A 22,089-nucleotide genomic window follows, 5' to 3' on the forward strand; every position below is an offset into this window, starting at 1 on the left:
ATTTCATTGCTCTAGTTCTGGAGGCTGACGTTGAGATTATCTGGAGGCCAGGTTTACAAACAGCACTGTGCTGTGTCCTCACATGGCACATGGGACAGAAGCTCTCTCTAGGTATTAATCCCATTCCTGAACATTCTCCCTAACCTGATTTCCTCCCAGAGGCCTTGCCTTGAGAAGGAGATTTCTGCATGGGAATTTCAGGGCTCATAGATATTTAGGCTGAAGACACATGTTGAAGACCAAGGCTTTTTCATAGTTGGGTCTGGGTCACAGAAGCACTGGGCTCCCACAAGATAACAATCATATCTTCCTGATAGGATTGTTAATATGTGCCCAGGTTTCTGGAACAGATGAAGCTGTCGGGGACTCTGTGTAACCATGCAGATCAGATGTTCCCATATTTAGGGAGAAGGGCCCACATGGGGCACGCTAGTCTCTTTTCCTGTGGTAGGCACCATGCAGGCAGAGGGTAGCCGCTGGGCAGTGGGTGCATGAGCCCACTGCTGCCAGTCAAAGCCCCATTTACCTCAAGCTGGAAGGATGGTGGGAGGTCATGGCTGCACAGACAGGTGAGGAAGTCAGGAGCAGTGACCTCAGCAGTTCACTGTGGCCATGTTCACACTGCCCTGGGAAGCTTGGGTAGGGATGCCAATAATCTGGCCAGGCCCTGGCCCTCTAGGCACCTGCTTCCTTCTCTCTGTGACCCTACTGGAGAGTCCTGAAGCAACTCCTCATCATAATCAAGTTCTAAACCCTGACAATGCCATGAGCTCCAGTGAACCAAGGATGCTCAGGTCTCACAGATTGGTAGCTCAGCCCGTGGTCTCCAGGAAGGACAGAGGTGGTTGTCCTTTTACAACATTTGATCATTGCTAAGGCAATGCCAAGGTTTCTATTGGTGTGATCATGAATGGAAGGTCAGTGCAGGAACCTGGGGGCGGGAACTGAAGCAGAGACTATGAAGGAGTGTTGCTCACTGGTTTGCGCCTTCTGGCTTGCTCAGCTTGTTTTCATATGGCGCTGGAGACCACCAGTCCAGGGGTGGTACTGCCCGTAGTGACCTGGGCCCTCCACCATCAGTCACTAATTAAGAAAATGCCCCACAGGCTCACCAGTCTTATGGAGGCATGGTCTCAGTTAAGATTCCCTCTTCTCAGATATGTTTAGGTTTGTGTCAAGTTGACAGAAACCGGACTGTGCAGTCATGATTGTAACAGTGGGGCAACAGTGGTGTCTTGAGAGGTGTCCTGGGGTGTATGACGGTGAGCAAGGCTGAGGAGCTTTGGTGAAGGACATTGAGCTGACATGTTACAGTCAATCACCTCTTCAATCCTGCACCTTGGCACTGCCTTCTTCGAATCAGGTCATCCTAGTAGCCTGACACCTCGCTGCTATCTTAAGCTTATCAACAGGACACTTTAAATATATATGTATTTCTTTAGATGTTTCTGTTGTTTTTATGAGGGTTTTGCCTGTGTGTATATGCATCATAGGCTTGCCTAGAATGGAGTTACAGAAGATTGTGAGGCACCTTATGGGTGCTAGGAACCAAACTTGGGTTCTCTGCAAGAGCAACAAGTTTTAACCACCCGGTTACCTCTCTAACCTCAGAAGGAGGTGCTTTTAGGCAGTTTCACTTCCTATTCATGGTAACACTTGAAGGAACTAATGTTTTTTAAATGACAATAGAATCTGGAAGTGGTGATGAGCCATGTCTCAGTCTAGGGCCTGCTGACATAGACTGGGCATTCTGGGCATACTGGGTAGGCAACCCAATGGGAAAGAGACCAAACAGGACAGAGATGGGACATTTGTAGTGCCTGCAGTAGAGCTGGGACCCAGCCTAAGCTGCCCAGGTGCCTAGTGACCACCTCCCAGTGGGGACTGTCAGCACAAAGGTGCTCCTGGGGTTCCTGTAGGTAATGTCATTTGTACAAAGCCCCCGTTGAGCTCCCCCAATCCTGACTCATGTTATTCAGCTTCTCACAGAGTAGACCCCAATGAGAAAAGTCTGCTTTTTATAGACTCTCCCCAGCATAATTGTTCTTAGTCCCAAAGCCTTGATCTCTGGTAATCCTCTAGGACTTGAGTGAGGACTGGGAAGAGACCAGTCAGAGAAAGATGGACACCCAGGAGCAGCAGTGCTCAGAGCTTGTCTCCCCAGGTGGGGTTCCTAAGACGCAACCAGGTCTTCTAGAGAGAAGATCCATAACCAGAAGTCTTTGACACTCTTGCTGGCCCATTTTGGCTTTAGTTTCTTGAGCCTTGTGTTTTGGGCCATATCCAAGGAAGGTAATAGATACAGTAGACCTGCTCCTGTCTGAGCAGCCTCACCTCACCCTCCAGGAAAGACACACCTCCACAGGAAGTTCCAGCTCATCCTCAAGACTAATCCTGTCCTGTCAGAGCTTACCTTCAACCTTCAGGCCATTGAAGGGCAGATGCTACAGTATTGTCTTACAGGATGGAACAGAGGGTTTAAGATCAAAAAGTGGGGGCTGGAGAGATGGCTCAGTGGTTAAGAGTACTGGCTGCTCTTGCAGAGGACCTGGGTTCTCTTCCCACCTCCTACATGGTATTTCAGAACTATCTGCAACTCCAGTTCCAGGGGATCCAATGCCTTATTCTGATCTTTTTAGGTACACATGTGGTGTACAGAAGTACATGCAGGCAAGAAACCACAGGCTTCCCTGTCCAGGATGCTTAATTGTGACACTTGTTAAAATAAACATTCAGAGCCTTGCCTCTATAATGTGACTTTCTTTGGAATCACCAGCTTCCGAATAATGACACAGAGACTTACATTTATTTAAATAGCTTTAGGCCTTTGGTTACCTAGTTCCCAACTAGCTTGTATAACATATTAACCTACTTATTCTATTCTATGCTCTGCCACATGAGTACTTCCTGAGGACCGGCACTTGCTTCTTCCTCTGTGTCTGGCTGGCAAATTCTCCTGCCTGAGCATCCTTCCCAGAGACCTTATCTCTGCCTGAAGTCCTACCTCTCCTCTTGCCACGGCTATTGGCCAGTTAGCTCTTTATTTAACCAGTGAGAAGGAGATGGAGGGATTCTTTATGAAATATAATGCAGCCATATGAATAACAATACTAAAGACAAAGACAATCCTTACACAGGGCACAAAACAATCACCACAACACATTTCTGTTGACCTACTCTTCAGGAAGGGGTGGACTGATCAGTGGGTGGGAAAATGGGGAGTCTAGGTTTTGATGAGTGTCCCCAATGTGTTTTAGGCTAGACAAGTTTGGGAGATCTTGAGGTCATCATAAGCTTGCACTGGGTTACCTATAACTACTGGCAAAACGCCACAAGAGGATAGAGCAATGTTCTGCCAGTCTCTATTAGCCTGCTTCAAAAGGGCTCCTGTATTCTGCACTTAGACAGATGGTCAGCCATGCTTCCTGCAGGCTTGATTTATTGGTCAGTTGAGAATCGGAGCATGCCGGGATGCCAGGCCTTTGCATCCCTACCTGGAGAGAACTCACAGTGCAGGAAGCCATCTCAAGTGTCACTGGGGAAGGCTAAGAAATGGGGCCTCTAGTGACAGTCAGGAGACGACAGTCAAGTGGGTGATGTCAGTTGTGAGGGCACGCTTTCTTCTACTCCCTCTTGTTTCTGGGTACAGCTGCTTAGCTTAGGCTGTGCTGCCCAGCATTGATGTTATAGATTGATTTGCATATTTGTTAAATTTGAGTGCTGAAATCCTCATTCCTGATGTGATGTGTTAGAGATAGGACCTTTCTGCTGGTAATTAAGGTTCTGTGGGGTCTTAGGTTGGGACCTCATCACAGGAGGAAATTTCAAGGATACATGTGCTCAGAGGAAAGGCCATGTAAGGCCACATTAGACCTGACCACCTGAAAGCCAAGGAGAAAAGGCCCCAGGAGAGGCCAGACTTGTCCACACCTCCATTGTGGACTTCCACAATGTTGTTGAAGCCACCCAGTCTTGGCTCTTGATGAGGGTAACTGAGCTAGTTAGCATAGCTGGGAACCATGTGGGGACTCTTTTCATATGAGTGTAGATGCTAACTTGCCCCAGGATTGAGCTAGAATCTAGAGCCATGGGTGCAGTGTCGATTTCTAGAGATTTCTCTGCCTAGGCTTGTACCAGTGAGTGCAGGGGCCATGCTGATGTGGATGGATTGGTTTGTGGTCCCATCTTTCCTTGCCTCTGTATTATTCAAGGTGTACCCCATGATGACAGACATTGAGGCATGCCAGGTTTGAGATGAATGAAGTCTTTATGCAGCTCTATGTGGTTATGTAGAAATCTAGTGGGAACCCAGCTGGACATGGTTGCCTTGCCAATCTGGGCTTGCCCATGGCAATGACATGGGAAAGCCATCCCAACCTTGTGATGGACTATAGGGAGCCATCTGCTCTAGGAAATACTCTGTAGAATAGCAGCTCCTAGCCAGGGACAGTGTTATCCTGCTGGGGACAGGAGGCAGTGTCTGAGACATTTTGTCACAACTAGGAGAGAAGTGCTACTGGGATTTAGTGAGTCAAAGCTAAGGATGAGGCCAAGGATGATGCTCTGGACAGGACAGCCCTCCCCCCCCCCCAACGAGAGATAGCCCCCAAGCATCCTTTGGGCTGACGATAAGAAATTGCAATAAAACCGTGTTTCTTTGCTATGATTTAATTAGGGACCAGCACTTCTGAATAGGAAAGCCAGGCTAAATAGACAGGAAAACAAAGCAGATGTTAAGTTGAATATCTGCTGACTATTGCATGATGCAGGGGAAATTGCTGCCATTTGAAGGCTGCTGAGGCAATGGAACAGATCAGAAGGGAAGGTTGTCTACAGGTGTTTAGCAAGAGCTGAGGCCCCTCCCCCTGCTGCCAACGCCGATGTGACAGCATCTGGACCCCCTTAGCCACTGTAGTCTTCTTCTTTCTGAGATAAGTGTCCAGGAGCAGCTATAAGGTAGGAAGACCAGGTTGCTGCTGACCAGGAGAAACTGTGCTTGAAGGCCTGCGGGCCGTAGCAAAGGGAAGAAAGGTGGACACCTGTTCTTCCGAGACCAGGAGGAAGCAAGTGTGTTTGGTGATGGGAGGAAATAGTTTGGGACAAAGAGCTGGGACCAGAGGTTGCAAACGCTTAGGGCCTGTGTGTCTAATAGAGGTCCCTGGGTGCTTGCCATTCAAGGGATGTTTAAGCTTTCTGAGGGAAAAAGTTGCCAGGTTGGAAACAGGTCAGTAAGCCCTTTCTCAGCCTAAGAGGCTTGTACAGTCCTCTCCTGCTTTATCTGCTGGGACTCCAGCCTCAGGGTTTGCCTGTGAACAAAATCAGGAAGCACCCTGAGAACTGGCCCCACCCATAACAGCAGGTGTGGGTAGGCAGGGTGTATTCTCCAGAAACAGACTGGCCTGTTTGAGTGAGCCTTTCCCACACCTGGGTTGTTGGGACGCAGGACAGGACAGCCATTTAGAAAGTAAAAAAGCTAGACACCCAGGTCAGTATGAATCTCATATGACACATAATCTTAGAAAATTTTCATTTATCTGGAACTCGAGTGTAATGGCTTTCTGGACTTCACTGGAAGTTTGCCTGGAGAGAAAGGGGTTAATGCGTCATAACCACCTGCCTACGCACACAGTCCAAGGTCACACACAGTTCCATTCTGTGCAGCCTTTTCTATTTCCTGTTCTGCCTTCTGAGACCATCGTACAGGGTTTTCCTTTCTTTAGCAGAACATCTGGGAACCTAGAAATCCGTGCAAGGGCTGGTTGGTTTCCTGGGAGAAGTGGGGAGCGGAGATTGTCGGGCATCCCTGGGCATATTGGAAGGGAGGGCTGGCTTATTGGCTGGCAGGATTAGAGGAGCTAAAAATGTGGGAGGAGAGGGCTGAGGATGGATAAGAGCCAAAGACAAAGTGAGGTAGACGTGTCAGTGGGAGGGGCGGGTCTAGGTCATGTCTGGAGAGGCAGGTGATGCAGGGCAAGCTCAGTCCTGCTCAGTTATGGGCTCTTCACCTAAAGCCTTGCACAGTCTTCCCAGTGTCTAAAACAGTCAGAAACAGGGCCGCCTGTGACCATATTTAATTTCTATACCAAAGGTTTACTAGTTTTGGCTTCAGCAGCATCAGCCTCTTCACTATTTTTATAATACTTCAAGGAGACTCCTACCCTAGGGCCTTTGCACATATGGCCCCTTTCTGTCTAGGATGATGTTTGTTTTGTGAACTTTCTAATGAGATATAAATATGCCAGATAGGGCACTAATAGCAGACCTACAGTACCATTCCACCAGAGTTCGGCTTCGCCTTACTTAACAGTGTGGGTAACCCCCAAACAGCCAGACCTCAAACTCACCTCACCATGAACAGCAATTTCTCCGTAGCTACAAAGATAGAGTCCTCCCTTCAGCTGGTATTCCACACACCACCATGAGACCATGTGCAGCTCGGGTAGGTGTAGGACAGAGTGATGGGACTCTCAGGTGAGGGTCTAATGACCCTCCCCAGTCCCTTCTTTATGAGGGACTGTCACAAGGCCTGATTTTTGAGAATCTCTTGCAAAGAAGTAGTCATGGATGCTTTGGTGGCAGTGACAATGGCTGCTAGGCTGGGAGGACAAGCCTTTATCTTTTCTGATTGTTGCTCAGATGCCCAGCATGACCCCTGTCAAGTCTGGCTTGGTAAAGGGCTTTGGGGTGAACCATCAGGGCTTTTCCTTCATCAGTTACCTAACTCCCATTGTACAGATGAGGGAACTGAGGGAAACCTGTCCAGGGTCTGCACCCACTGATGCATGGAAACCAGAACCTGTTGCCTGTGTGGGGTGTCTGTCTTTGGAGTTTATCAACCTCTGTTCTGCAGAGTGGGGATCTGGCAGTGTTTGAGCCTCAAGTGTTCCCAAGCATCCCATGTCCTTAGGTGACCGCTTTGTCTCCGTTTCCTCAGGATGTATTTCTGAGCCTGTTGTGGTTCCTGATGGCCCTCGAAGCGAGTCTGTGGAAGGAAGCCCTTTCCGTCCTTCACACTCCTCCTCGGCGGTGTTCGATGAAGACAAGCCGATAGCCAGCAGCGGGACTTACAACTTAGACTTTGACAGCATCGAGCTAGTGGATAACTTTCAGAGCTTGGAGCCATGCTCTGCAGACTATAAGGGTCAGGAGTGTAAAGTGAGCACACGGAGGAAATCCACCGAGTCCGTGCCACCCTCCAAGTCCACGCTGTCCCGCTCGCTCAGCCTGCAAGCCAGCGACTTTGACGGTGCTTCTTGCCCCGGCAGCCCTGAAGCTGGGACCCTTGCTACAGATGCATGTGGCACAGGATCCAACAGTGCTTCCAGCACCCTTAAGCGAACTAAAAAAACACGGCCACCTTCATTAAAAAAGAAACAAGCCACCAAGAAACCCACAGAAACCCCCCCAGTGAAGGAGACCCAACAGGAGCCAGATGAAGAGAGTCCAGTTCCCAGTGAGGAACACTTAGCACCAGAGACAAAGACGGAGTCAGCCACACCTGAGGGCACTGGTTGCACATTGTCAGAAGAGAGTCCGCTGGAGTCCACTGCAGTGCCCACAGCCACCTGTCCTCTGACTTTGGAGAGTACAGAAGACGTTAGCCCTCCAGTTTCTGGAGGTGGCAGAGTGCAGAACTCACCCCCTGTGGGGAGAAAATCAGTGCCTCTTACCACAGCCTCTGAGGCAGTGGAGGTGACCCTGTCGGATAGTGGGGGGCAAGAGGACTTGCCTGCCAAAGGGCTGTCGGTGAGGCTGGAATTTGACTATTCTGAGGACAAGGGAAGTTGGGAGAGTCAGCAGGAAAACGCCCCTCCCACCAAAAAGATAGGCAAGAAGCCAGTTGCCAAAATGCCCCTAAGGAGGCCAAAGATGAAAAAGACCCCCGAGAAACTTGACAACACTCCTGCCTCACCGCCAAGGTCCCCTACTGAACCCAGTGACACTCCGATTGCTAAAGGTACCTACACCTTTGATATAGACAAGTGGGATGACCCCAATTTTAATCCATTTTCCTCCACCTCAAAAATGCAAGAGTCTCCCAAACTGTCCCAACAATCATACAACTTTGACCCTGACGCCTGTGAAGAGTCCCTTGACCCCTTTAAGGCATCCTCTAAGACCCCAAGCTCACCTTCTAAGTCCCCAGCCTCTTTCGAGATCCCAGCCAGCACCATTGAAGCAGACGGGGATGGGTTGAATAAACCTGCCAAGAAGAAGAAGACTCCCCTGAAGACGTAAGTTGAAGGAGGGAGGCGGTAAGGGCTGTGAGTGGGTGTGCGTTCCTGTGACTTTTAGTCCTATGCCTGAGAATCCCCAGCTGCCCTTGTCCTGCCCTCTGTTGCTGTGGTGACACCATCTTTGTGGCCGTTTCTCTTTCTCTCCACAGCCTCAGTGGTTTTATCTTCCCATCCTGGAATCCACAGAGCCCTTGATATTTTTTTTTTTTTTTTTTTTTTTTTTTTTTTTTTTTTTTTTTTTTTTTACCTCAATAAGTCAGTGTCTTGAAGTTTTATGTTTACCCCCTGATGACCTTTCAACTCCTGGGGAGTATGGGAAGTTCCAGAGAAAAGGAGCAGACATGAGAGACCTGGCCACCTTTCTTTGGGGGGGCTGAACTTTTCCCTGGTTAGCATATGCAATGCCTCTGGATAAACTGGGATATACACCCTGCAAAATAATGTTAAATGTCCAGAAGTTGTCTCTACCTGCTAATGTGACTTTAACTCAGGGACATCATATGGTCCCAGGCTGCAGGAAGCCCTGGATGGAAAGCTGCTTCTTGCCCTCTGATAAGCCTGCAAGGAACAGACTCTTTAACTGGGCACGGTGGTGCATGCCTTTAATCCCAGCACTTGGAGGGCAGAGGTGAGAAGGAGAGGGGAAAGGAAGGGAAAGGGACAAAGAAACAGACTCTTTGCTGCCCACCTTCTCTCTAGTCATCTTTTCCAAACAAGACTTGAAAGTTGTTCTAAGACCAGAAGAGATTAGTGCAACCTAAATGGGGGAAGCAGACCTACCTACATTCTATAGGAAGAATGGCTTTTGTCCATAAACACTTGTCCGAGACATTTCCCCTAGATGTGTGGGTGCCCTGGCACTCATCCTGGGGAGCCCAGCTTTGTTGGCCATAGGTCCATTACTGAGGACCATGTGCAGGCTTGCTATAGACATTCTAGCTCTCGTGGGAAGCATCAACTGTAATTTAATCAGGTGGAAGAGACGTCCCCCATCCCAGGGCAGAGGACCATGCCCCTAGTACTGGCCCCTCTGGGACTGCTTTGCTTGGGGAAAAAAAAAGAAAAAGAAAAAAATATATTATGTATTATATTGAATCATATATAATTTTTTATTGAAAATACGTGTTTTCTCTACAGTATATTTTCATTATAGTTTCCCTCCCTGAACTCCTCCCAGATCCTTCCTACCTCCCCACTCACCAAATCAACATAGACCTTTTATTTTAAAAGTGGAAAATACCCACAAATGTCTACACTTCAACACCATAGCTTGGAAAGAGAGTCATTGGAGCCACTCCCTTCTTCTGACCCAGGATAGTATAATACATCCCCAGGCGCTTCCCCCTTGTTTGTTAGAGCTAAGGAGGGTTGAGGAAGCTGACCCTGCGTCCTGGTCTCACCCCTTGTATATGTGGGTCTGCTGATTTGGAAGACTCTACGTGTGGAGGCAGAACTCTTAGGTTTCAGCCCCCTGGATGTCCAGAAGCTGGAGAAGAAGCTGTATCCAGACAGTCCCTTCCCAGAAGGCCGCCCTGGCCCTGTTGGAGCAGAGTCCTCTATGGACGGCTATATCCTAACCCACTAGAGCCCAGTGTCTGCAGAATTATCTTTTTTGTCAGTTCCTTCTGTCTGTCTCTCTTCTTTGTCTTCTTGTCTTAGGATGGTTGAAGATGTGATGTCTGTGTGTTCTCTGTTGTAAGTAAATTTAATGTACTCTGCCTCTTGCACCCAGTGTGGGGCTTCTGTCTTGCTTCTGCTCGCAAGCCCTCTCCCTTTGTTCTCTGTGGTGACTGCTGTATTTCTGTGTAAAGCTTGGGAATGATGGGTGCAGGGCTCCCCTGAACCCAAGGTTACTTTTCTGTTTCATCTCCACACTGTGATTAGCATGAGACTGCTTGGCTGGGAAAAGGGAAAGGTGATCACTGCTGCCTGCTTGTCTGTAACAACCCTTCCCCCTGCTTGGTATTTATTTATTTATTTATTTATTTATTTATTTCTAAATCTTCATCAGAAGTCTATACATTGCTTTTTAACTCTTCATTCCATTCCTTTTTGCTGTAAGTTGGGCTGGCGGGTGACTGCTTGCAGTAGCAGGATGCTTTTATGTTAAAGCACTGCGTGAAGCCTGGCCAGAGACCACCAAGACTGGTTCTTGTGTTGTGAAGTACAACCATCTGGACTCTTGCAAATTCATTTTTTCAGAAATCTGAGAGGATGTGGGATCAGCTCAGAGCGAAGCCCACAGCTGAAATCCATTGCTAGAGTGGTCACTTACGTCTAGGCTGGATGTTAACCTTTCAGATCGGTGGGTAGCTTTGCCAGGCATTAATGCAGCTGGCTACCTTGTATGCCTCTGGTGCTCTGTATCCTAGCCAGGGCTCTGAACCTATGTGCTTTCTCCCCGCCCTTTCAGGGGAAGCTGACCTGGACCCAGGCTTCTGGCAGCTCCCCTCCCCCATTGAGTCTCCCAATGCTGGCCTACTCACGCAGCTTATTTAGTATTTAGTCACTTAGCAACTACAAAACAGTTATATATTTATATGCATGAATAAATATATGCCTTATGTTGGGACTAGACTGTTTTTATGGTAAATGCCATAAATGCAATAAATAACCATTTATGGTAATTTTTTTAATGATCAAATGCCATTGTTGGAGTGTTCTATTTGAGAGTACACAAGGAAGGAACCTGGGTGCCAGATTTCTGTACCGACTTAGCTAATATGGAAAATAGAGGTGTGTGGTGGAGTTAAAGTTAGGGACCCCCCCACACACACCTATGCTCCAGCTTTGCCAGGTTCTAAAACCATACTGGGGAGGGCTGGAAAACAGAAGGGAAGGGCCAGTTTGCAGGTTGGAGGCCTTCATTTTTTTATTATAAAAATGACCCCAAGAGCACGGTGACTAATGAACCAAGTAGTACTGTTTATGCTAAACTGGAATAGTATATACAATACTGCTTATGCCAAAACCATCCCTTTCTCCTGAGGCCAGTCTGATACTCCACCTCCATTACCTTGTATGAAGAAAGAAAGAGAGAGAAAGGAAGGAAGGACGGAAGGAAGGAAGGAAGGAAGACAGACAGACAGACAGACAGACAGGAAAAGGAAAGAAAACAAAAAATAGTGTAGAATCTGGTCCATTAACCATAGCCAGGGGAAAACATAAAATACCATCTTTCTCATCTCTGCCTCCAGTCAGAATCCTACCCAGCGTCTTCCAGAGCAGGACCCATTGTGCTCTCTGTTCCCGTGTACAAAGGGCTCACGGGATCCTCACAGGATCCAGAGCTTTTCTGTTTCTGTGTGAGCTCCTCTGGCTGTTCATTAAGAGCTGTCTCTCCTTGCACATGTGCAGATTGGATGCTGTTAATTAGTGCCTTAAGCACACAGCCCTCCCCCAGCCTCAGCTGCCTCAGCAGTTAGGCTCCGCACCACAACTGGGCTTTTATAAAAGTAAGAGCGGTTAGTTAAATTTAGCTGCATTTTTTTTTTTCTGGGTCAGCTCTCCAAAATGGCTTGTCTTTAAAGGTTTCCACCTTGGTGGGTCTTTCCCTAGGGGGGCAAAAGTACTATCAGTTAAAAAGTCAGAATGAGCTGTTGCCACAGATCCCTATAGCTGGGGTTTGGCAGGCCGGAGGGCTGGGAAGTTACCAGGTGCTTGGGAATGACCTGTGACCCTATTTTATTTACATTTCCTGTTTTATTTACAGTGACACATTTAGGGTGAAGAAGTCTCCAAAGCGGTCTCCTCTGTCTGATCCGCCTTCTCAGGTACGGCCCTCCCTGATCAGTATTACACTGCTGGGCAGGGAATTAATGCTGCTTTGTGTGTGCATATACACCAGGTACATGTACACACACACACCATGCATGCATATATGCGTATACACACTCGTGCACATGTGCACATATTCCATGCACATACACCAAAACAGGCAGAACTAACTTTGGCAGGGCTTAGGGTGTGTGCTGAGGGGAGTCAGTTGTGAAGTGAGAGCTAGCTGCATTTTATAGCAGGGATTCTTCTAGTCCATTCTAGCCATTAAACCTGCTGAGACCTTGTATCAAGTTGAGAGATTCTTTTGAAAAATGGGTGAAAACTGAATATGTATCAGGAATAACAGGTTTTGCCATCAGAATTACAGCAGGAAAATGAGGGAAGCTTACCCTGAAGAAATGGTAGCTTGGGGCTGGAGAGATGACTCAGTGGTTAAAAGCACTTGCTGCTCTTGCCAGGGATCCAAGTTCAGTTCCCAGCACCCACATGGTGGTTCATAACTGTCTGTACAAAAGTTCTAACATTCTCTTCTGGCCTCTGTGGATATATATATACACACACACACATATACACACACACCACTTATACATATAAAATAAATTTTTCCCTCTTGGCTGTGTTTCTAATAAGCTCATGCCATGTCTTCCACCCCCTTTATAGACCAAGGAAGGTAATCAATCCTCAGGCAGGCTTGCTATTATTCCGGGTGATAAGACAAGTTGATCTTCAGATTCAAACCAGCTTCAGTTGCTGACCAGGTGGAACTAGGACCTTAGCTCCAGGCATAGGAGACTTCAGGTGCAATGGTAGCTCCTGAGTTCTCCCTGCCCTGTACAATGGCAGTAAAATCCCCTTCTTTCTCCAAAAGGACTGCTGTGAAGACTGTTAGACAGTTGCTGATACTGCTGTATAACTAACTGGGTTGTCTCTGACAACCAAGATAGAGACTTATTGTTTTGTTTTCGAGACAGGGTCTCACTCTAGCTCTGACTGGCCTGGTACTTATTACATAGCCCAGGCTAGCCTCAGTCTCTTAGTATTGGGATCACAGCTGTGAACCACTATGAGACTTTTTGTTGTTGTCAGTGCTGGGGATTGAACTCAGGGCTGTGTCCCTGCAAGACAAACACCATACCATGGAGCCACATCTCTAGACCTTGCAGAAAGAGTCCTATACTATAGCCCAGTTTAGTCTCACAGTCCCAGCTGTCCTCCTGCCTCAGCTTCTCAAATGCTAGGATTATAGGCAGGAGTCACCATGTCCAATTTTTTATAAAAAAATTTACTATTTAATTAACTAATTTTGAAAGCCCATGGTCACCCCCTGAAATCAACCATCAGTAAAGGAGATCATAGAGGAAAGAGGGTGCTTCCTTGAGAGGCCCTGTGGATCAGAGTCCCAAGGGAACAGATGGAGGGGTTTCTCTGGCTTTTGGGGGGAGGGGGGATGATTTCTGATCAGGAGACTGGGTGAAAGAAAAGGCTGTCTCTTCTCCTTACAGGACCCCACTCCAGCTGCCACTCCTGAAGCACCCCCAGCGATCTCTACAGTGGTCCATGCCACAGATGAGGAAAAGCTGGCTGTCACTAGCCAGAAGTGGACGTGTATGACAGTGGACTTGGATGCTGACAAACAGGACTTCCCTCAGCCCTCGGACCTGTCTAACTTTGTAAATGAGACCAAATTCAATTCACCCTCAGAGGGTAAGCAACTCAGTGGCCAGCCAGACCCACACCTTGCCTTGGAGAATACTGTCCCTAGGGGGCAAAGAGCCAGAAAAGATACTTGCCAGCCAGGTAACCATTATCCGTGTGACAATCTGCACGCCTTCCCCTGTATGCAAAGCTATGGCTGGATAGCAGCTGTCCCTTGCCCCTACGATGCCTGCTGAGAATCAGACTAGAACCCTCTAACCCAGCTCCTGAACCCTCATTTGCTTGTTCTTGGCTGTATGGCTTAGATAACCTTTTGTAGCTCTGAAAGCCACCGATCCAAAGGAACATCTTTCACACTGATCTTTGACTGTAGGTCAACCCACCTCTGGGTCTTCTGGTGCCAACATTGTTCATGTCCCCCACAGGATGGGTGGCCATAATAGCTGCACATTTTAATCAAGCCTGGAGCCAGAGACTTAACACCCCACACCCACCCCTGCTTGCTGATGAGAACTTGGTTGCTTTGGGAAGGTCCCAAGCACTTGTCTTATCTCGGTGTCTACCTTTATGCTGTGTGTTCAGTTTCTGCTTTCTCTCAGGTTGTTGGGTTTGAACGAGTCATATATCTTAGGGCTGGGGTGTCCTTATTTGGCAGAGTGCATCTGTGTATCCCTGCATAAACATTTTCCACTGCATAAACAGTGCATAGTGGCACACACATATACTCCAAGTAGTCTGGAAGGTAGAGACAGGAGAACTAGAGGCTCACCCTCCTTCCCCACCTTTGCCTGTCTCAGTCTTTGCCTGGAATCCACTCCTTTCCCTGCTTGCCCTTAATGCTTGATCTGGGGGCTCTTAAGACCATGATGAAGAAGTGTGTGCATTTCTTGTCCATCACTGGGCTGTTTGCTTACTGATTCCCTTCCATGTATCCACACTACTGTGAACATCATAGGAGCTGAAGATGGGTTTGAAGTCAAAGAAACGCAAGGCCAGAGCAGGTAAACAGTGGAGTGTTGGCTCAGTTGACCTCTGCAATGGCTGCCACCTCCATGAAGCACAGGGACCTGAGAAGGGAGAGAAGCCTAATGTCCCAGACACAACAGGATCATTTGGACACAAGTTTCTTACTGGCCACTTGGATAGCATCTCCAGTTTCCTGCTGGATCACCTCTCTTGTGCTAGATAAGAACCTTCTAAACGCCAGAAAAAAGCATTCAGAAGCCAGCTTGGGCTTGGTATGGAGAATGAACACATTTGATCTGGCCGTGTGTTGGTTATGAACTAAGACAGTTCACTAAACTCTTTGACAGTTGTTTCTGCAAAAATCCAGCAAATAGAGAAGACTGAAGGAGATGACTCAGTGGGTCAGAGTGCTTGCTATGTCAGTATGAGGACCTGCAGTCAAATCCCAAGAACCCCTGTAAAAGCCAGATGTGCAGGACAAGCATCTCATCACAGTCCTCTAGCAGAGAGGTGGGAACAGGGACAGGAGAGTCTCAGGAACCGTAATGGTCAGATGGTCTGCCATATTCATCTAGAGAAAACAAAACAAGAAAACCCATCTCAAACAAGTTGAAGGCATAGTTGAAACTTGTCCTTTAATATCCATGCGTGCACTGTGTTGTGCACACACCCATATTCACACACATGAAAACATGAAATTCACACACATGAATATTCATATGCACACACATACATGTAATGTATATATGTGTGTGTATATGCATGTATATATATGTATATATGTGTGTGTACGCATGTATATATATGTATATATGTGTGTGTGTATATATATATATATATATAAAGAGAGAGAGTGAGTGTGTGTGTTCAGCAAATAATATATCTAACTTTGAAACAAAACTCTCTTAAACCTACCCACTGAGAAAAATATCAGTAAAGATTTGGCAAGTGCCAATCTATTTTAGCTGTTGAATGACAGACTCCATCCACATGAAGACACCGGACCATGCCTTTGGGAGGCCTTGGCCCTGCTGTGTTCATCTCTGTGATGCACCCTGGATATAGAACCCCCTCATTAGGTCTTCTCTCTGGTTCCGCACATCAGACATCTGGGACACTGATGTGAATCTCAGAATGAATCAGTTCAGGGCTGCAGCTGTGGTCTGAGACTTCATCATACAGAAGTCACCAACCACAGGAAGAGGAAATACTGGGTTAGACATCATAATTACTATCTGAGTGCGCATTCACAACAATGGTAAATCTATAGGAGAGAGAAGTAAAGCAGGGACTGTTATTTTGCACACAGGGCTTCATTTTCTCTGAGCTCTGTGGTAGATCATGTAGTCCCCACTTTTAAGACTGAGGAAACAGAGGCTTAGCTCTGAGAGTGCCTGGCAAGCTCCGTGCATGCCAGGTCTGTGGTTTCATAGTTCTTTTCTGCTGTTGAGGTGAGGGCAGATCAGGCTTCCTGCTTTCATTTCTAGGATGAGGGTGTGAGCTAGTTCCTTCCTACCTGGGTGCACAAACATCTTTGAAGAGCTGCAAGTTGTCTTTGCTATTTTAAAACCCCAGAGGAAAGTAGTTTAGCAATTACCCACGGAGTTGCACTGTCTTGTTTGGGTTGAATGTCACCTTTCTGGGTTGTTTCCATAATCTCCTGGTGAGTACACACTCTGATTGACAGTTATGTATGCTCACCTGTTTAATGAATGCCCTTCTCTTCTGCACTGTTTGTAGGCATGGTAACGTGGAAACAAACCTGTTCTCTAAGGAGGAGAAGATTAGGAAACATTAGGCCAGCCTGTCTCTAGGACCTTACCCCTGCCTTAGGACCAGGAAACTCCGAGAGCAGTTGCTTTTATTTTGTTCTCAATGTATTTATTTTTATTTGTGTGTGAATATATACTTATATGAGCTTATGTGCGTTGTGTATGTGCCCTTGGAATCCAGAGGATATTAGATCCCCAAAGGCTGGAGTAACAGGCCATTGTGAGCCTGTGTCCAGTGTGGGTACTGGGAATCAGACCTCGTCCTCTGGAAGAGTGTTGCATATTCTTACTGAGCCATCTCTGCAGCCCTGCGTAATTGTTTTTAGACCCGGTGATCTGCATAGCCAGCTGGTGGTACCAACCCCCTATACACATCTGCTTTAGCTCCTTCTGCATCCAGCAGAGGGCAAGGTGTCCGTCTGGGTGGGTGCCATGTTTGTAGGTGAGTGTAGTCTTCTCATACTTCTCCAGGCTCTCTGTCCATCCATCTCTCTTTTAAAAAATAATCACTTGTGTCAGAGGAACGTTGAATGAGCAACAGTAAGTCTGGTCGTCATTCTTCACATTTACACAGCTCATTGTAGGACTTCTGGGTTATACCTTGTCTTTTTGTAGTTACTGTTTTGTTTGGTTTTGATTTTCGAGACAGGGTTTCTCTGTGTAGCCTTGGCTATTCCGGAAATAGCTCTATAGACCAGGCTGGTCTCAAACTTACAGAGACCCACCTTCCTCTGCCTCTCAAGTACTGAGCTTAAAGGCCAGTGCCACCACCACCTTGCCATTTTATCCAGGACAGCATGGTACTTGGTGTTTCATTTTGTCACTGTGTCAGTGAGTTCAGAGAAGGCTGGTCAGTTAATTTTGCTGGTCCTAGAAATGAAGACCCTTCGTCTTTTGCCTAGGGCATTCCCTAGCAAAGCTCTAGTGATCAGTTAGATCCTCTCTGTTTAGCCATACCCTAGTATTGGAGTAAGTCTCCAAAATGGTCCTTGGATATGAGAGGACTCTAAAAATAAGTATGGACCTCTTCAGTGTGGAATAGCCCTATGCTTCAGTGGCTCAGCCACTGAAGTTGTAAAGACATGAGCCACTTGGTACTAATGGTAGAACTCTTCCTGGCGTGGCCTGGCGTGGCCTGGGGCTAATTGCACTTGACTTTATCTGTGTGCCTACTCTGTGAGGTTTAGAATGTAAAGCAGATGAGATTTTCTTCCCTTTTTCCCTCCCTCCCTTCCTTCCTTCCTTCCTTCCTTCCTTCCTTCCTTCCTTCCTTCCTTCCTTCCTCCTTCCTTCTGTCATTCCTTCTATCATTCCTTCCATCCTTCCATTCATGTATTAGGAAGGTACATAGGGCACTGTACATACTCTGCAAACATTCCCACTGAGCTACATCCCCAGCCCATTTTGAAACAAGTCTCCTTATTAAGTTGCCCAGGCTGCCTTTGAACCTAACTGTGGCCCAGGAAGGCCTTGAACCCACATACTCTCTACCAAGTAACAGATTACAGGACCTCAAGAGAGATCCCTAAAACCGGCTTTACTGAGATATTCTCTCAGAATGTCAGACACACGCCTCAAAGCCACTGGTAGCACTGAGGGCAATGAGCATCCGACAAAGCAAAGCTGAAGGCGTTCTCGGGGGTCAGCGAGGGGCTGCTGATGTCCCTGTGGGGCTCTGCAGGTACAATACAGTTCCCAGATGTCTCTGTGGCATTTGTCTATGTGCAGCCTTTGAGAGTTAGGAGAAGGAGACCCGAAAGCACGTGTGCCTTCCAGACCTTGCTTTTGGGTCTGCCCATTGCTGACCTGTGTGTGGACACATGGCTTCGTTGCCTTGGGTCTCGTTCACATTTCCAAGGGCCAAAACTTCTACCAGCAGGAAGCTTACAGACTGAAAATAGCTGAACTGTGCCTCTCTAGGGGCTGGATCTGAGGACACCATCAGTGATGGCCCCTGAGTCCTCTGCTAGGTCAGGTCCTTCCATCTTCCCCCTGTACTCATCTTGCCTGTTTGTTTTCAGAGCTGGACTACAGAAACTCCTATGAAATTGAATACATGGAAAAGCTTGGCTCCTCCTTACCTGTGAGTTCATCCTATACACTGGCCTGGCAGAGGCTTCTGTGGGGTCTCCAGCAAGGCTGCACAGGGTCCCTCAGAGTTGCCCCATCACATAGAGATGCCAGTCCTCATTCCTAGGCTCATTGCTCCAGGCCTTGAAACACTAATATGACCCCCTTACTGATAACTCCTGGCTTCCCTTTTAGCCACACTTTGTACAGTCAGTACCCAGAGCCACCTGAGCTCTCTTACAGGCCTTCTGAACCGCAGCCCTGGTTATGGTGTCTGCTCATGGCCCTCCTGCCCAGCCAAGGAGAAAAGAAGCCATTTGTCATTTCTGTCTCTTTCTTTGGGGTCTGTCTTAGTTACTTTTCTGTCACTGTGATGAAACACTTATGACCAAGGGAACCTGTAAAAGAGTTAATTTGGGCTTAGGTTCAAAGAGGCTCGGAGCCCATGACAGCAGATCAGAGGCACATCGTAAACCGCAAGCAAGAAGCAGTCTTTAAACTTTCGGAAGCCACCTCCAATAACACACCTTCCTCCGGCAAGGCCACACCTCCTAAATCTCCCAAACACCACCATTTGAGGGCCAAGTATTCAAATGCCCAAGACTGGGGGACGTCTCATTTAAACCTCCACAGGCCCTAGTGACCATGCTCATCACTGGGGTCAGCACCGTCTGATACTCCAGTGTGAGGAACTGAGAGCTTGGCTGGCCGGCTCTGCGGCCTCAGCACCAGCATTTGCCACTGTGGCCCATGCACACTGAGGCCTGAGCAGGGCACACGGCGGCCCCATCCTAGCCGGTTAGTCCAAGCTTAGGTCTCCACGGCCCTGCCCTCCCACCCCCTGGCCCTCTCCTAGTCACCTCCTCCTTTGAGAACTTGAGAAAACCGAAGGCCTACTTGTTCCCAGTGCTTATTTGTGGGCCAGTGCTTCCTTCACTTGGGTGGCATGCCCAGGCCACTGCACCCAGCTAATGCATGTGTGACTTTGATTCCTGCAGCAGGATGATGATGCTCCGAAGAAGCAGGCCTTGTACCTTATGTTTGACACCCCTCAGGAGAGCCCCGTCAAGTCTCCTCCAGTCCGGATGTCGGATTCTCCAACTCCATGTTCAGGGTATGAGAGAGTTGTGCCAGTGGCCCCCAAGTCCTTGTATACCTTTCCACTGTTACTCTGACTTCATTCCATCGCATGTCTGCAGGTAGCCCATAACTTAGTCTGTCCACAGTGGCACAGACACATCGCTTCTATACCCCAGGGCCCTTTGAATGAAGTTGAAACGACTGGCAGTACTCCCTGGCAACCACACAGATAAAGACAGACACACACACACACACACACACACACACACACACACACACACAGAGACAGAGACAGACAGAGACAGAGAGAGAGACATTATACTCAGCTTTATTTTGTCATCTGTCCAGTGGGGTCAATGTGGTACAATACTAAGAACTTGAGTCCCAGTTCTGGTGGTGGGAGTTACTTGGTTGTCTTGGTGCCTCAGTTTCCCCATGTGTAAAGTGAGAGACTAAAGTGACTCTAGGGGTTTAGAGAGATTAAAGGAGACTTTAGTCCCCTGAGCAGTCAAGCCATGGACACAGGGAACCTGGTTTCTAGGAGATGATGTATGGAAAGCCATGTCGGAGTGCCTGGCACATGCAAAGTGCGCGGCAGATATTGCATGTGCCAGGGTCCCCGTTCTGAATGGTGTAGTTTTTGAAGGGGGAAGTATGAAGCATTACTCTATCATCTTGGTGGTCCCACCTATGACCAGATGCCTGCTTTGTCACTGAGCGGGATGGGAAGCTCTTGCTTTGGTCTCTGAGACTTACTGTGGACCCTGCAGACTAAAATCTGTCCAGATCGTTAGGTGTTGGTGACGAGTGATGTCATCTCCAGGAGTGGTCCCATATGGTGATGAGTGATGTCATCTCCAGGAGTGGTCCCATATGGTGACGAGTGATGTCATCTCCAGGAGTGGTCCCATATGGTGATGAGTGATGTCATCTCCAGGAGTGGCCCCATATGGCAGGCACTGTGTTGAGTGCTCTGTATTGGCAAAACATCCTACTTCATCTGCTCTAAGGTGCATGCGTCCATCTTCAAAGAAAGGAAAGTGGGTGTGATACACAGTCTTCCCTCAGAGTATACAAGCAAGTAACTGGCTACTCCCTAAACACCAGGGCTTGGTCTTCTTGACAGAACATCTGTATTCTGTGCCTCCCTTGTCAGTTGTCCCTTAAACATGGCTGCACTAAGGCTTGCCTCTAGATGGATGGCCACTGAAGACATGGCTTTTGTCTCTCTTTGGACACAGACTTGAAAGTCCTGGGTTTTGTGGGATATTTCTTTAGCCAGGGCTTCCTACTAGACTTCAGTGAGTCTCCAAGGAGAAGACCCTGATGTTTGACTTTGTTTCTTCAGGTCGAGTTTTGAGGACACCGAAGCCCTCGTGAATGCAGCAACAAAGCTCCAGCATCCTGTCACAAGAGGTCTGGCCTCCAATCAGGAGCCTCTCTTGCAGGTGCCAGAGAAATCCTCCCAGAAGGAGCTGGAGGCCATGGCCTTGGGCACCCCTGCAGAAGCAATTGAAATCGTAAGTGTTGCCTGAGGGGTTCCGTGGCTGCACCCTCTCCTGTGGTCACTCTTCACCAGGCCCCTGGACCACAGCCTAGGAGACCCCACGTCTCACCATGAGGGAAATGCCTTTCATTTCTCCCGAGATGACTGCTGTTCTCAGTCAAGTGCTTCATTTGTTAAGGCTTGGTTTTCATTTTTCTCTCCTTGAAACTGGCCTGATGGGCAAGCTGGAGCCAGGATCAGCCAGCCCCTGCTTCTGTAGCCTGTAAAACAAAGCAAAGAAGGGGAGAAGGAGGAATGTCCTCCTTAGGTGGATCAGATGTATTTCTCCTGGGTCTCAGGGTAGGAGATTTTCTCTTGTTCATGGACCAGAACATCAACGTTTCCTCTCCCTAGCTCTCCTGAAGCCTTGCAGGATCTGCAGCCCTGAGCTATGATGTCACAGGTCCCTGTATGTCACATGTGCTTTCCCTAGAGTGTGTGGAAGAGGGTCTTCCACATGTCTTGCACAAACCAACTTGTGTCAATTATATTTTTACTTCTTTTGCCCCACTCCTAGGTTTGAGATATTGATTTAGTGCGTTGCTTTTGTTCTATGTTAGGCAATTTTGCAGGGCACCTGCTATGTATGTGACAGTTGGATGCAGGGTTGGATACCGGAACACAATTAGTGAATGATAAAAGAGTCTAGATGTGAACCTATCTGGCATATAAATACTGTGGCAGACGTGGCCATGTTTCATTTCCGGCAAAGTTGCCCTCTGATTTGGAAGTCTTTCTAATCTATTAGGAGATACCTTTCTGTTTGAAATCAGCTTTTCGCTATTGAAAACGGCCCTTCCTTAAACCTTACTTTCCTTGATACTTAACCTTGGTGTTGTTTCTTTGATGAACTATGTTGGCATTTTGAAAACCCACTAGCTAGCTTTGCCTCCCACCCGTGAAGATTTTCAAATAAAAGGCAGTGGTTACGTGGCTCTCTCTGTACTGGGAACAAGGGTGGCTTGGGCTGTGGGGGTGGGGA

At 47.8% G+C, this 22,089-nt stretch overlaps 1 protein-coding gene across 16 annotated transcripts in view; it reads left to right on the forward strand.

Annotated features, from left to right (window-relative positions):
* Window positions 1–22,089, forward strand: part of Tacc2 (transforming acidic coiled-coil containing protein 2) — a 214,624-nt gene that overhangs the window by 169,981 nt on the left and 22,554 nt on the right. For 9 of the 16 annotated variants that reach the window (XM_076911611.1, XM_076911624.1, XM_076911627.1 and 6 more), the window contains 6 exons: window positions 6,935–8,234; window positions 11,950–12,010; window positions 13,520–13,814; window positions 18,433–18,494; window positions 19,480–19,595; window positions 20,910–21,081. In XM_076911611.1, coding sequence (XP_076767726.1) covers window positions 6,935–8,234; window positions 11,950–12,010; window positions 13,520–13,814; window positions 18,433–18,494; window positions 19,480–19,595; window positions 20,910–21,081 — 2,006 coding nt within the window. Of the gene's footprint in view, window positions 1–6,934; window positions 8,235–9,896; window positions 9,933–11,949; window positions 12,011–13,519; window positions 13,815–18,432; window positions 18,495–19,479; window positions 19,596–20,909; window positions 21,082–22,089 lie in introns of all 16 variants that reach the window. The other 7 variants (XM_076911632.1, XM_076911639.1, XM_076911638.1 and 4 more) reach the window with 2 other exon arrangements.

The sequence above is a fragment of the Arvicanthis niloticus genome, chromosome 1, assembly GCF_011762505.2.
Source record: "Arvicanthis niloticus isolate mArvNil1 chromosome 1, mArvNil1.pat.X, whole genome shotgun sequence".
NCBI classification, from domain to species: domain Eukaryota; kingdom Metazoa; phylum Chordata; class Mammalia; order Rodentia; family Muridae; genus Arvicanthis; species Arvicanthis niloticus.